The 14,162-nt window shown below is 64.1% G+C and overlaps 1 protein-coding gene across 2 annotated transcripts in view; it reads right to left on the bottom strand.

Moving 5' to 3' along the window:
• KLHL29 (kelch like family member 29) overlaps window positions 1–14,162 on the bottom strand; it is a 297,777-nt gene that overhangs the window by 13,357 nt on the left and 270,258 nt on the right. For both annotated transcript variants that reach the window (XM_058287678.2, XM_058287679.2), the window contains exons 5-7: window positions 10,143–10,281; window positions 1,589–1,791; window positions 52–311 (exon numbers count right to left, since the gene is read on the bottom strand). In XM_058287678.2, coding sequence (XP_058143661.1) covers window positions 52–311; window positions 1,589–1,791; window positions 10,143–10,281 — 602 coding nt within the window. The remainder of the gene's footprint in view (window positions 1–51; window positions 312–1,588; window positions 1,792–10,142; window positions 10,282–14,162) is intronic.

The following is a 14,162-nucleotide window of genomic DNA, read 5'->3' as shown; positions in this document are numbered from 1 at the left end:
ACCCCGGCCCCCGCGTCCACCCGCCAGGTGGGTGGAGGGCACCGGCCCCACCTGCGCGCGGGCCGCGGGGTCCTTCTTGATCCACTTGATGACCGTCTCGTACACCAGCTCCTCGGCCTTGGTGTTGAGGCTGTCGTTGGACACGTAGGCGATGAAGTCGTCCTTGGAGATGCTCAGGATCTCCTCCTGGGCCGCCACCTCGGGGAAGAGCTGCAGCGCGAAGGCCTTGGCCATGTGGTAGAGCTCGCCGCACTGCATGGCCTCGGCCATGGCCAGCACCCCCAGGCAGTTGCCGGCCGTCAGCTGCTTCTCTGGGGTGGGGCGAGGGGAGCCGTGTCACCCACCGAAGGCCCCGGAAGGTGGCTCGCGCCTCCCGTGGCAGCCTGGCCCGCCCCCCTGCCCCTGTCCTCCCCCACCCCGCGGCTCACGTCCCCCTGCCAGCCTCCATGGTCCTTGCAGAGGGACTGAGCCCAGGAGGGATGGAGCCTCCTGGCCACCTGTGTTGGGCAGGAGAGCCAGGGCCTGGGCTGGGGGGGCAGGGGTCAGGCTGGAGCCGGGGTGGGGGGTCACAGCGAGGCTCACGGTATCTTCTGTAATGGAGCCAGGTGTACCTGGTGTCATGGACTCTCTCTTTTTTCATCGTGGCACATTCATTGCATTTGGTGAATACATTTTGGGGCCCTGCTGCAGCACATGGATAATGATTTACACTGTAGTCTACACTCTCCCCCAGCCCACCCAGTGGGCCGTGGCAGGACATACAACGTTTAGCATCTGTCCCTGCAGCACCATCCAGGACAACTCCAAGTCTTGATAATGCCCCCATATCCCATCTCTTCTTCCTTCTTCCTGCCCTCAGCGGCTACCGTGGCCACTTGCTCCACATCAGTGCTACAATTTCTTCCGTTATTAGAGTCTTCCCAGGAGCGGTCCCCACCTTGCCCGAGCCAACCCTCTAGCCCCTGGGTCCGTCGGGCCAGCTCTCCTGAAGCTTTGGGATGGCAGGAGGCCACTGCCGCTGTGACCGAGCCCTGGGGCCAGCGGTCCTGGCCCCTCCAGGTCGCTCAGCTCCCCCAGGCCCCATCTCGGGGCCCCAGCAGCCTCGCGCTGACCTGCTCCCATCCCCAGGGGCGGCCCTAGTTTCCTCCCTCTGCACCCCACGTCCCCGGCCATTTGGCTCTCCGCCCCTCCCTCCCCTCCCCGCCCCAGGCCACACAGCACCCCACTATAAAGTAAGCGCGGTCCTTGGATAGGGCCTGCCGGGAGCGCCTGACATTCAGAGCCGTGCTCTGGGCAGCAAGCCTGGGCGTCCATAGGCCAGGTCGGGGGTTGACTTCAGGTGTGGACTGGGTAGGATGTACCCCAGGGGGGTAAGAAAGCCTGTGGCTAGTTTGTCCAGGGCTTAGAAAACAGGGCCGGGAGGGCCCACCTCGCCGCAGCCACCTGCTGGGAAGCAGCGCAGAGGCCTGAGCCACTGAGCAGGGGCCTTCACACCACGCCGGGGCCCTCGAGGCATGCTTGCGAAATCCGGCCACTGTCTGAGAGGGCCCGCGAGCTCCCCGGGGCCCGCCCCGCGTCCCGGCCTCACCGAGAAAGGAAACGCAGACTTTGCAGAAGGTGTGAAACTGGAACTTGCTGGCAGCCTCCAGCAGCGTCTTCGCGTTGGCCGAGTCGATGACCAGGGAGCCGGTGTAGACGAACTCCAGCAGCAGCTCCAGGACGTCGGCCCGCAGGTTCGACAGCGCCAGCTCCAGCTTCTCCCGGCCGCCCTGGCCGCCGCCGCGCACTGACCTAGGCACAGAGACCAGGGTGTCCTCACCTGCCGGCCCCTGCGGCCACGGCGCCGCTTCCTCACAGGGTCAGGTCTCCCCTGCACGCCTCGGACACGCCCTTCGTGTAGGGACTCAAGGGCCACAGCCATGGACACGCCTGAACCTAGTGACCTCGCACGGGATCTGCAAGAGAAGAGCCTGGCTAGGGGTGCTCGGAGGACAGAGACCCCGCGCGGCCACTCGGCATGTCCATGCAGGAGAAGATGCAAATCAAAAAGCATGAGCTGGGCATGGTGACGAGCACCGGGACTGGCCTCAAAGGGAAACAATACGGGTCAGCCCCTGCTCGGCCTGGCATCCCCCTCCCTGCATGGGACCGGCCAGTCTCGGGCCCCGGCTGCTGCAGCCGGGGGACTTTCCGGGGCCACCGAGGCTGGCCCAGCCAGTGGTGGTCAGAGCCAAGGCCAAGACCGAGGGCCTGGGCTGCCCTGGAAGCCGCCCTCCAGCCCACCTCTTCCCCGTCACATATTGTTTCCTTTTAGGCCTGGGAAGGGATCCCCTCCATGACATTGGCTTTGAAACTGAGGACGAGACGAGATAGACGGACAGAATGGTTAGAGCCGGGGAGGAGGGGAGAGAGGGAGGATAACCAAGGACTTCCGCCACAGACAGCCAGCAGCCATGACCTGGGACCTGGCCCGGGGCGGGGCCCTCCTGCCACATGGAACACGGGGTCAAAGTCAGAGTGGCCTGCGTGCAGAGTGTGCGTCGGGCTTGGGAACTGGGGGGAGCAGGGGAGGGACACAAAGATATCAGTGTGTTTAATTTCTGGTGTCTACAGAAATACGAGACCGCGGGCCGCCGCGCCCCTACAGCTGGACCTGGAAGGAAACAGAAGGAAGCAGAGACAACCCGGTACGGAGGTGACACCAGGAGGAAAGGCACCCAGGATGTTAGGGGGCAGGAGGCAGGCTGCTCGGAGGGGGCCGGCCAGGCCGCCCCCGCTTCCTGCCTGTCTCGCTCCCCCCGCTCACTTCCTAAGAGGCCAGGGGCTTCGAGAGTCTCGTGACGGGTCCCTTGGGCGCCCCTGTGGCTGGCAGCGGGAGCGGGCGAGGTCCAGGGCGGCCCGGGCACCGGGCAGGGACTCGGGCCCGGCTTGCCCTACCCCGGCTGGACTCTCGCGCCCGCAGACCCCTGTTCTGCAAAACAAGAGGCCGGACCCTGACGAGTTCCAAGTCCCCTGGGAGATTCCAGGGGGAGGGGGCTGGACGATGCCCTTCCCGAGACCCCCGGCACGCCTGGGGCCGAACTCCACCGTTAGAGCCGCAGCTCCAGGCTGGGCCCCGGGACTGCGGGCAGAGCAGGGGAAGGCAGGGTCCTGCTGTCCCCACGGCCCACCTGACGGGGACCTCAGGGCCATCGCGACCACGCCCCGGGCAAGCGGGAGGCTTAGGGGGATGGTGCCGGCGGAGCGCAGGGCCCGAGCTGAGCCCCCGGACACGGCGCGGACTCGCTCCGTGGGACTCCTTCCGGAGACTGCGCCGTTGGGGTGCGTTTCCGCCCTCGGGGGCTGTGCCAGGGTACGAGCAGGTCGCCCGGCCACAGGAACCCCGCGCCACTTGGCCCTCCGAGGCCAGCCGGGCTCCCTCCCGCCGCCTCCCGCTCCCGAGCCCCCGGCTTGGCCTGGGTTCCACGCTGCTACTGGCCTGTCCCTGCTCTACCACGGCCCTGGCCCCGGCTGCCTCCACTCCACAGAGTCCTCCAAGGTGCACAAAGCCAGCCAAGAGGCGAGCGGGACCTTAGGCTACGCGAGTGCGCCTCGGCCGGCCCTGGGAGCCCGGGGACCTCCTGAGGAGTGGGGCGCGGGGCTGTGGGAGCCTGAGCAGCCCGTGGCCCCGCGTCTGCTGCGGCAGGGGGCTGCGCCGTGGGTGGACGCCCATGCCCGGAGCCTCAGCCAGGGCGGGGGGGCTCAGGGACAAGCCTGTGCAACTGGGGGGCGCACGGCTTTGGTGGGGACGCACTGGGGTCCCTGCGAGAAAGGCGGTGGCTCTGCTGTTTCCGGGCCCCTTGTAGAACCCTGCAGAGGGGCAGGCGAGATGCGTGGAGAGTGGCTGAAGGCCACTGCCCGCTGCTGTGAGGAGTGACGGGGCACACGGGGCAGCCTTGACAAGATCTGCTGGCCGGAGGGCAGGGTCCAGGGCGGGAGGCGCGCACATGTGTCCTTGAGAGCTGCCGGGGCCGAGGGGGCCAGTGGGGAGCTCTGTCCCCAATGGGCTTGGGCAGGGCCTCAGTGCTCCGGAGGCCTCCTCCCTCCCTGGACAGGAATTTCCCGAGAAGCCAGTCCTGGGTGCCCAAGCCCCACGGGCGGTCTGGGGCGTGCTGCGTCATCGGTGTCCTGGAAGAGCCTTGGAGGGCGGCGGGGAGGCAGGGCCCGGCAGCGGCAACCCTGCCACGTGCAGTCGGCGCTACTGACCCTCGGGGAAGTCTGCATGGGAGCGGGGGGTGGGCTGGGCGGCCTGGCCCCCCTCAGGGCCCGAAGCTTCGGCCAGAAGACCCGAACTTCCAGAAGCCTCCGACCCCTGGGGAGGGCCCCTGCTCTGCGGGCCTGAGTCTGGGGACGTGCCGAGGAGGCCTCGTCCCGAGTATTCGGCGATTCGCTCATCCGGGCCAGGCAGGGCCTTGCCGCCTCTGGGAGGGGCAATCTCTTCCCCGGCTCACCCGGCTCAGTGGTCAGGTATTTTCATTTTGCGGTGTGGGTGGGCTTGGTCTGGGGCGCCCTGGAACGGGCGGAGGGGACGGGGCGGCCGTGGCGGGTGGGGGCAGCCGCGGGTGGGCGAGGAGCCCGGCTGGCACCTGCTGGAGGCACAGCTGCCTTTCCTGCGTGGCTCCCGTGCTGCCCCGCGTGCAGAAGCTCGGGCGTCACCGTCGGCTCCGGGGTACAAACAGGACTGGGCTCCCAGGCCCCGGCAGACCCCGGCTGCCCGCCCATTGTGACCTGGCGATGGGGGTTGGTCTCTCTCGGGCCCCTCTGCTGGCAGCTCCTCTTTTTTTTTTTAAAGATTTTTTATTTATTTCTCCCCCACCCCCGTCGTTGGCTCTCTGTGTCCATTCACTGTGTGTTCTTCTGTGTCCGCTTGCATTCTTGTCACTGGCACTGGGAATCTGTGTCTCTTTTTGTGGCGTCATCCTGCTGCATCACCTCTCCGTATGTGCGGCGCCACTCCTGGGCAGGCTGCACTTCTTCTTGCTTGGGGCGGCTCTCCTTACAGGGCGCACTCCTTGTGCGTGAGGCTCCCCTACGTGGGGGACACCCCTGCGTGGCAGGGCACTCCTTGCGCGCATCAGCACTGCGCGTAGGCCAGCTCCACACGGGTCAAGGAGGCCCAGGGTTTGAACCGCGAACCTCCCGCGTGGTAGGCGGACACTCTATCCGTTGAACCAAATCTGCTTCCCTGGCATCTCCTCTTGTCACCTGGTCCCCTAGCTCCAATCCGTCTACTCGCTGGAGAACAGGGGCCGGTGCGGCAGCCAACGTGCGCGAAGGAGAGGAAAGGCATATGTGGGGCTCGATTACGCAGTTAAGAACCCAGGGCCCATGCCCCTCAATTAGGCAGGTCTTTTCACAGCTGTCCTCCTCACTGCTGGGGAGGGGGTGAGAGGCCCACAGCCTAAATGTGGGGCTCTGTGAAATTACCTGGGAAGAATAAGTTCTCTCGTCCACCCATCCTCAATATGAAGACAGAATTGAACGCAAATGTGCTGGAGGCTCCACCCGGCTCGGTGAGATGAGGCTTCGGCTGGAGTGGAGAAGGCCAGGCCGAGGCCTCTGTCCCACGTGGCTCATGAGGGGGCAGCTCTCCTCTGCGGCTGGGCGTGGCCTTCCATGCGTGGCCTTGGGGAGTGTGTGTGGCAGTGCTGGCAGGGAGCGCAGTGCCTTGGCTACCTCTAGAGAGGACCAGTCCCCAGCCTCTGAGCAGGCTGCCGGCTGGTGAGCTGGAGGGACCCAGAGCTGCAGCCAGTGTCCCCAAGCCCCCCTCAGAGGTGCTTAGGCCCTGGCGGGTACGTGAAAGCACATCTCCGTGAGCCACATGGGAAACTCCAGGCAGATGGAGGCAATGACTGGTGGTGGCGAGAAGCGACTCTGAACTTGGGAGGCTGCAACCCCAGGGCCCTGCCTAGGTCAAGCCTGCTCCAAAAATTCCTCCTTCCTTCTGGAAGCCCAGGGCTAGGTCCACTTTCCTGTTAAAGCTTCATCAAGCCTGCTGGGGTTCTCCTCGGAGCCCGGGCGAGGGTGAGGCATGACCACTCAGCACCAGCCTCACGCCGTGCACAGCCCTTTCCCTGCAGGCCTTTCACCCCTGACATCACAGGGACTCAGGTAAGAGAGGGACAGGTGGGGCAGGCCCAGCCTTCTTGGCACGGCTCCGCCTTGAGCTTTCCGGTGACGGCGTGCATTCGCCCCAAGGCCCCCCAAGCCCCAGCCCTCTCCAGGTACGGGGGTGAGCGCCGGGGACCCTGTCTTCCTCGGGCAGGTTTCCAACAGACACGCACATGCAAACCCTGCGTACCCTTTTCGCCGTCAGCCCTGGGATTTCACTTTCCTCCTTCACAGACTTCGCGCCCAAATTAAAATGATATTTTTGTTTCTCTCTGAGTCAGCAAATTGTTGGTCAGAGCACGCGCTTGGGAGGCAGGCCTCACCTTGAATCCCAGCTGTGCTGGCTATTTCACTTCTCTGGGCCTCCATTTCCTCATCTGCAAAATGGGGACAATCACAGCCCCTGCTTCTAGGCATTTCCAGGATGACATGAGACATCTCTAGAAGTTTCCTTGTGGGCTGGGTCTTGCCCTTCTCAGATGAAGAAGACAGGTTTGAAATCCAAGAAGGGAAGAAGTAAGGGAAAGAAGGCCCGAAGACCTGGACACGTTTGACAAAGCGGGGTCAGCCTGGAGCCTGGCCTGGAGAGCAGGGTCCGTGTAGACCGTGCCCTGCCCCACCTACTCGGCCCCGGGCCGGCGGGCGGCCGTGCTGAGGGGGAACCAGGAGAGGATGGTCCGAGGCTCAGACGTGCCCGGTCTGCTGCCTTTTTTTGTTTTCAGAGATTGATTTTATTTACTCCCTCCTGTTGTCTGCTCTCTGTGTCCATTCACTGTGTGTTCTTCTGTGTCTGCTTGTCTTCTCATTAGGTGGCTCCAGGAACTGATCCTGGGACCTTCTGGAGTGGGAGAAAGGCGATTACTCTCTTGCGCCACCTTAGCTCCCTGTTCTGCTACGTCTTCTTATTTTCTCTCCTTTATGTCTCGTTGTGTCATCTTGCTGTGTCAGCTCTCTGTGTCGGCCAGCACTCCTGCACAGGGCAGCTTTCCCGTGTGGACTGTCACTCCATGTGGGTCAGCTCGCCGTGTGGGCCAGCTTGCCCTCACCAGGAGGCCCCGGGCATTGAACCCTGGACCTCCTATATGGTAGACGGGAGCCCAATTGGTTGAGCCACCCTCAGGCTTAAAACAAGCCACCGTGACCTGGCTCCTGCTTCCCTCTCAGGCCCCGTCCCATCCGTCTTTGCCGTCGCGCTCGACCTCGCGGCAACACCGAGTTACGTGCTTGGTGCTGAGTGCCTCCACCCTTCCTGGGGCATCACCTCGCACGGCACCGGCTCTCCGCCGGCAGTGCCTGCCCCCACGCCTCTCCCGGCAGGTTCCTAGTCTTGGTGCCAACACTGCGTCTGCTGCCGCCTCTTCCAAGAAGCGCCCCGAGAGGCCTTCTCCACGGAGGCAGGCAGCTGGTCTGGGAGCCTCTAGATCTCCACTTCCGGGGCTTTGCGCGAGACCCGGCACCTGTGCTTGCCTGCTGAGGGCGACGTAAGGAAATGCCCCGGCCTCCCACGTCTTCCTGTGGCTCTGGGTGAGGCCGTCCACGGGTGACCGGGGCCGGGAGGCAGCGTCCTGCCCGGGCTCAGGGTGCCGCGACGTGTCCTTGCTGGAGAGGGAGCGTGGACGTGTCCCCTGCCCCAGGCAGAGTCATGCCCGAGTCCCCGGGTCGGGGGTGGCTGGGATGGCGGAGGGTGCGTCACTGCTTTTGACGGTGCCCGCCGGGGCAGCTCTTGCCCTCGGGACGCGAGTTCCGGAGTGGTCCCCGAATGAGAGGCGCCTCCTCGGGTTTGGAGGGCAGGGCCGCCTCTGCTGCGTGGGGCCATTGCGGCTGCCCCGCCCAAAAGTCTCCCGGGGTCATGGACACAAAGGCGACGGAACGGCAGGGGGACAACACCAGCTGCTCTCTGACCGTTGGGAACGTGGAATTTGTGGTCATTTTACGTGGCCAGAAAGGAAACGCTCTTTTTGGAGGTATCTGTCTGCTGTTGGCAGCACGACGATGATGGACGCCTCATCGGTCAAGGGAAGTGAACGGCTCCGGTGAACGCGGGCTCTTCCACCGCGGAGTCCCTCTGGGTTTGGCTGCAGCCTCGTCTGCCCTGGCTCTCCGGCTTGGATTCATCCATCCGGCGGGCCCCCCGGCACCCCGACGCGGGTGCCTTCAGGCTAAAGTGCGCCCCGAGCTCACCGCCCTCCCCCAGCTCTCGTCCCCTCCCTGGGGCTCTCCTCGTGCCTGCAGGGACCTGCCTGCAGGCCGTGCGCTCTGGTGTCCCTGGTCCACGCCCGGCGCTTGACCTTGGGAAGCGTTGCTCTGGGGTGTCAGAGCTGGGAGGCGGGATCTGGACCCCCCCTTGAAGCAACCCCATTTCACAGGTGAGAAAACCCGAGGTCTGACAGAGGGACTGTGACTTGCCCGGGGTCAAAGGAAGCGGCAGAGTCAGATTTAGTGCCCATGGGGCGCTCTCTCCCCTCATCCGCTCCCGTGAGGCCGTCCCACTGCCCTCCCACCCGCGGGGCAGCCCTCCCTGCTCCCAATGTCCTTCCCCCAGTAACTGCCCCGGCCCTCCTGGAGCGCTCTGCCTCCTCCTCCGCGGCCTGCCCGGCGCCCTTCACCGCCCGCTCCCGCCGGCGCCCTGCTGTCTCAGGCTTCCGGCCCGGTGGGGTCCCCCTCGCTGCCGTGCGGGAGAGTTTGGCTCGGAAGGTGGGGCCAGGGCCTGCTGTGCCCCCCTTCCCTGCCCTGCCCCGCGTCCTGCCCCCTCCTGCTAATCTGAAGCTGGGGCCAAGGCCCCGAGGCGGCCACACTGGCAATTCGGCCCCAGAATCTGCCAAGAAGCAGCGGCACAGAGCCCTTCCCGGCCCGAAGAAGAAGCTGCCGAATGGGGCCCCGCACCCCCAGACCTCCTGCCCCTGACCCCTGTGCTCGGACGGAGAGGAGCCAAGCGCGGGGGGGTGGACGCGCGTTGCCCGCGAGACGGGGAGTCATAGAGGGCCGGCCCCTTCCGGCTCTCCCCCCGGCGGGCCTCGCAGGCCGAGCAGCTGGGCTTTACGTGAAAGGACACGATGGGGTGGGGCGGAGGTGCCGGCCAGCGTGCCATCCTGCAACAAAACACAGTCACTCTGGGGTTAGTTGGCGAGGTCACACACGGCAGTGGGAAGCAAGCACAGGTCTGTCCTCCTGCTCTGGGCCCAGTCCTGGCCCAGCATCCGCCCCGGAGAGGCTGCAAGGCAAAACGAGCAGTGGCATTAACCTGCTGGTGGGTGAGAGAAACGGGAGCGTGACCCGGGCCCGGCTGCTCTCTCCCTCGCTAAGGAGCTGAACGGTGTGGCCCCTGACTTCTTTGCCAGGGCGGGAAGCAGACAACTTAAAAAGTCAGCGGAATTGGGGGGGAAAAAAAAACAAGACAAAAAAGATGCGCATGTACCATGAAGAATCGTTCGGGTAGAAAAAGCCGGGGGCCGAGCGGAGAGCCGTGTTTAGGACACGCCTGCCCTGCGCCCAGATGGCGCTGCTTGAGGCTCGCGCACAGGGATCGAGCCCCGCGGCAGGGACGGGGCTCGGGCTACGCGTCTCCTGCCTCCCGGCCCAGGCTGGGGCCAGCGGCCCCTCGGGCACCCTGTGCTCCTCGGCAGGGGGCTAATATGGTCATCTGCGTCCCTGCCGCTAAGTTCACCGTCCACGGTGGGGATGAGGGTGGGGAACCCCCCGCTGGCCCAGTGGGGGCAGGGTGCGGCGGTCCCTTCAAATGGAGTCTACCGTCTTCCTAATCCCAGGGAAGGCTTGTGGGCCACTGAGAACAGGGGATCCTGAGGGGGACGGGCCAGGGGCAGTGGCTGCTCTGAGACTGCGTGTGAGAGGGGACCCGAGGAGGAGAAGGTGAGATGGCTACTGGCTCTGTGACAGGGAATCACGCTTCAGGAACCTGCAAGAGAGGGGAGGAGAAAAGCGACACAAAAGCGTCCTACAAAGGAACAGACCCGACAGCTGGAAGGAAGGCAAACCTTTGAATCAGGTCCTTGAAATACAAGCTGCAGGAAGCTAGAACATTTTGGTGGACTTCAAACTCTCTGCCTTCAACAACAATTTTCAGGTCTGTAAATGCTTTCGCTCTGCGCTGCTGGTTCAATTCCTTCAACATTTCTGCAGAACAGAGAAGACAGACAGGGCCAGGTTCCCATTAAGAGGTTTTTTTTTTTTTTTTTAAAGTACTATTTTAATTATTTTTTTCTCAAGAAGTAGAGAGATAGGAAATACTTGATACTGTTTCTTGGCAAGACTGGTTCAACACTGACAGTCAAAAAGAAGTCACAAACATAATGCGTGAACAAGCAGGGACTGGGAGGGGCCACATAACCAAAAGAATAACAACTTTAAAAAGCAAAACACAAGTGCAATAAACAACAACAAAAAAGTCAAACCCAGGAATTGAAAGTTTGGGGTGGGAGGAAGATTCCCACACTGACGACTGGAAACATGGAGAATACGTCATCAGAGACAATTAAAAACTGCTAGAGAACTATGCAACAAGACCTCCAATGCCGATGAGCGCGGATGGATTTGATACCAAGTAAAGTGTGGCACTGTGATGCAAGATGGGCTGGACATGGCTCAAAGAAGTAAAAACCACAAAACCTGCAAAAACAGCATCCCTTACGTTAGACACGGCCGCGCTGCGGGGCGAGCTTCTCGGGGAGGGGGGCCAGGGGTGCACTGGCCGAGAGAAAGGAAAGGGGCGTCCTTCCGTGTCCCACTTACCGGGATTGCTGGGAATCAAGCAGGGGCTAGGGCCTCTGACCCTCTTCCCATTTCCGGGGCCATCCTCCAGGGACTCCCGCCCTCCCCCGGGGTTCAGTGATGGGCAGCCCACCTTGCAGCCCCAGCAGGTCCCAGGAAGTGGCCTCCGGGGCTCCCCTCCCTGGGGCACACCTACCTTTGCCGGGCGTCACGTGGAGGCTGGCACAGAGAGTGCCCCAGCCCCTGGGCCCCCACCCTGGGGATGCCAGAAGCTTCTCCCAGACCCACCCTGGGGCTCAGAAGGGAAAGAGCCTGCAGCTGCCCGTTAGAGTTTATAGAAGGCTTTCATGTCCAGCCTCGCCTCACCTGCCTGTCCCCTCTGCAGGGGTCTCGGCATACCGGGTTGAAGTTCCTGCACGAAGCCTGCACGAAGCATCCCCGGTAACCCAGATTCCTGGGAATGACCCGGGCTATTTCCCAGGGGAGATGAGCAGATAGGGGCTTCTGCAGAGCTGAGCCCCTCACCCCAAACCAAACCAGGTCTCCGCTGAACCCCAGCTGGTGTTCTGGAGTCATCCCCCAGCGTGCCCTGTCCCAGCCTGACTGATCACTTCCATCCCCAGTCACCCAGGGGCCAGCAGAGCTGCCCGCTTGGCCACTGAGCCTTGGACGACCTGGGTGTCACCCTGAGCCTCTGCGCCTCTGCTTCTCCATCTCTGAAATGAAAGGTGGAGGCACCATGCCTACCGCTGAGCGTGGAAGCGCCGATGATTGAGCGGACCTTGGGGAGGGGAAAGGGCTGCCGTCCCTCCTTGGTGGGGACACACTGGGTTCTGCGCAAGGCCAAGGCACACGGTGAGAAGTGGGGAGTTCCCGGGGAATACGCTGCCCACGAGGACTGCCCACGGGGAGCTGCGGGCACTGCCAAGTCACCCGGCCCCACGCACCGGGCTCCACCAGGAGACGCAGCCACAGGAGCCACGGGAGGTGGGCCGGGAGCCAGGGCGTGCTCTGACCTGCGGTGCGGGCATGGGTCAAGCCCGTGGCTGCACGGTCTGGGGGCATGAGGGGGCCACGCCTGGGCTGGCCGCCAGCCCTGCCTCCCGAGTGCCTTGCCACGGGAGCGTGACCTGAACCCACAGCCAGCGGGGAGCCGCCCGGGGCTTCCGAGCCAGGGTGCAGCGGGAGTCTGCCTGGCTTCAGAGGAACCCCGCTGGCAGCGCCAGAGGCTGGGTGGGGAGTGAGGCGGGAAAGCACGGGGGCCACGGGCCAGCCGAGCGGGAGACCACGAGCGCGTGGCATATGACCCGGGGCAAGGTCCGGCATGTCCCCAAAGCCACAGGGTTTACATTTGTTGGGGGTCAAATGAGAGGTCACGGCGGGCTGCCAGCCGAGAGCCCCCCGCGTGGCACACTCGGCCGGGGGGTGACGCAGTTATGGCGATGGCGAGGCTCCTTTGGTGACGCACGTGGGGCGCGAGGAGGGCCCGGCCGCGGCAGCCCCGTGGGGACGGGGGCAGGGAAGCCGTGGCCCTCCGTGTCGGGCAGGATGGTGCCAGGGCGGCCGGGGACGGTGGTGGACTGTTTGGGGGGGGACAGCTTTTGCGCTGGGAGGCCGGGGGCTGCCGTGCCGGAGGCAGTGGGGGGGCCCTGGGACGGAGGACCTGGAGGCCGTGAGGCCAGGCGAGGCGGAGGTTGACCTACCGCGCGCTTGATGGACTCTACAGTTGCCGCCGGTGGAACCTCTTCCCCAACGCGCACCGGGTGGCGCTCCCTTGAGCGAAGTGGGGTCGGGGACGTGTCCTAGGCCTGGCCGCAGACGGACTGTGTGACCTGGGCAAGCTGCCCCGGCTTTCTAGGCTCAGCTCCCTCATGCAGGCAGGGGACACCTGCGCCAGTACGCGGCGGCGAGGTCAGAGGGGCTCCCACAGGCCAAACCATGACCGTAGACAATGCCTGTACCTTCTGGGCCCTGGAGATTTCCCCTTCAAAACGGGGTCCTGGCAACGGTGACATCTGCAGCCCCGGGCAGCCCCCCACCGAATCCTGGGGCCACGCCTGGGAGGTGCCTGGGGACCCGGGTGTCACCGCTGCACGTGGAGGCATTTTCCGCTCCTTGTGACTCACTGTGTGGAAATCTGGATTTACTCACCGGGCGGGATTACTCGCTTTCAGAAGAATTCAATTTATAAACGTGCTCACTCGGGGGATTCCTTTCACAGCAGGGCCCCGAGAGCCTTCCAAGGATGATGAGTGGGGATGAGCTCGCTGCAGCCGGCCGTGGGGACGGGTGGCACACCAGGGGGCGGGGAGGGGAGCAGGAGAAGGACCCAGAGCCCGCCAGACGGAGCCAGGGCCCTGGCCAGGCCTTGGGGCGCAAGCTGCCCTCCTCCACTCCCCACGCCTCGGCGAAGGCCCCCCTCGATCTCTGAGAAGCTTGGAAGGCTGTGGGTGCTGGGGAAGCTTCCGACCCGAGGGACCTGTTCCCAGGGTGTGTGTAGACCCAGCGGGGGCGGTAGACGGCAAAATGTCAATGCAGCGCCTCCCATCAAGGGCTGGAGGCCGCTTCCCCCCGCTGGCAACCCTCTGACTTAATTTGGGGTGCAGAATGGGGTGGAAACGACACTGTACGCTTGCGCCGGCTCGCTCTCCGCCACCGCCGCCACGGGAAAAGGATGAAAAACCACGGGAAGCACAGACAAGGGATCCCATCCGAGCCATTCGGATCATGATGAGCAAGCCACACCCAGATCAGCCTACACTGCCCGCCCGGAATCCCGGTCTGAATAAGTGCTGGTTTCCAGCCACGACGTTCTGCAGGGCGGTCTGTTAGGTCACAAGAGCCAACCGGCACAGAAGGCACGAGTGAGCGATGAAGGCGAGCGCACGGAGAGCTGTGCCCGGGCCAGGATCCCCTTTGCCACCACTTCCCAGCCCAGGCTCGGACCCCATCGCGGGTGGTGGGCCCGGCAGCGGAGGGGGCGCCGGGGAGGGTCTGCGCCGCGGCTGGAGGCTTCGTTTCGAGGAGGGAGAGGCCACAAACAGGCCCGAGATCCAAGATGAAGCTGCAGCCAAACTTCTGCATATTTTTCACCCAACGACACCGGTTATTTGTCAGAGACTAATGGGCTCGTTCCAGCTGGACTCGAAAGGCTGTCCGAGGTGGTAATAAAGAGGATGCGATGTCAAAGATTAAAAGGAAAAGAGCGCCACTGGCTCTGCAGCAGGGAAGTCCATTAAATCAGAGCCCCGAGAAAGGTTCTGCGGCCAAATACTTTTTTTCACAGC

This window comes from Dasypus novemcinctus, chromosome 25 (genome assembly GCF_030445035.2).
Source record: "Dasypus novemcinctus isolate mDasNov1 chromosome 25, mDasNov1.1.hap2, whole genome shotgun sequence".
Classification (NCBI taxonomy): Eukaryota; Metazoa; Chordata; class Mammalia; order Cingulata; family Dasypodidae; genus Dasypus; species Dasypus novemcinctus.
The sequence above is the reverse complement of the archived record's forward strand: the minus strand, read 5'-3'. Positions and strand labels throughout refer to the sequence as shown.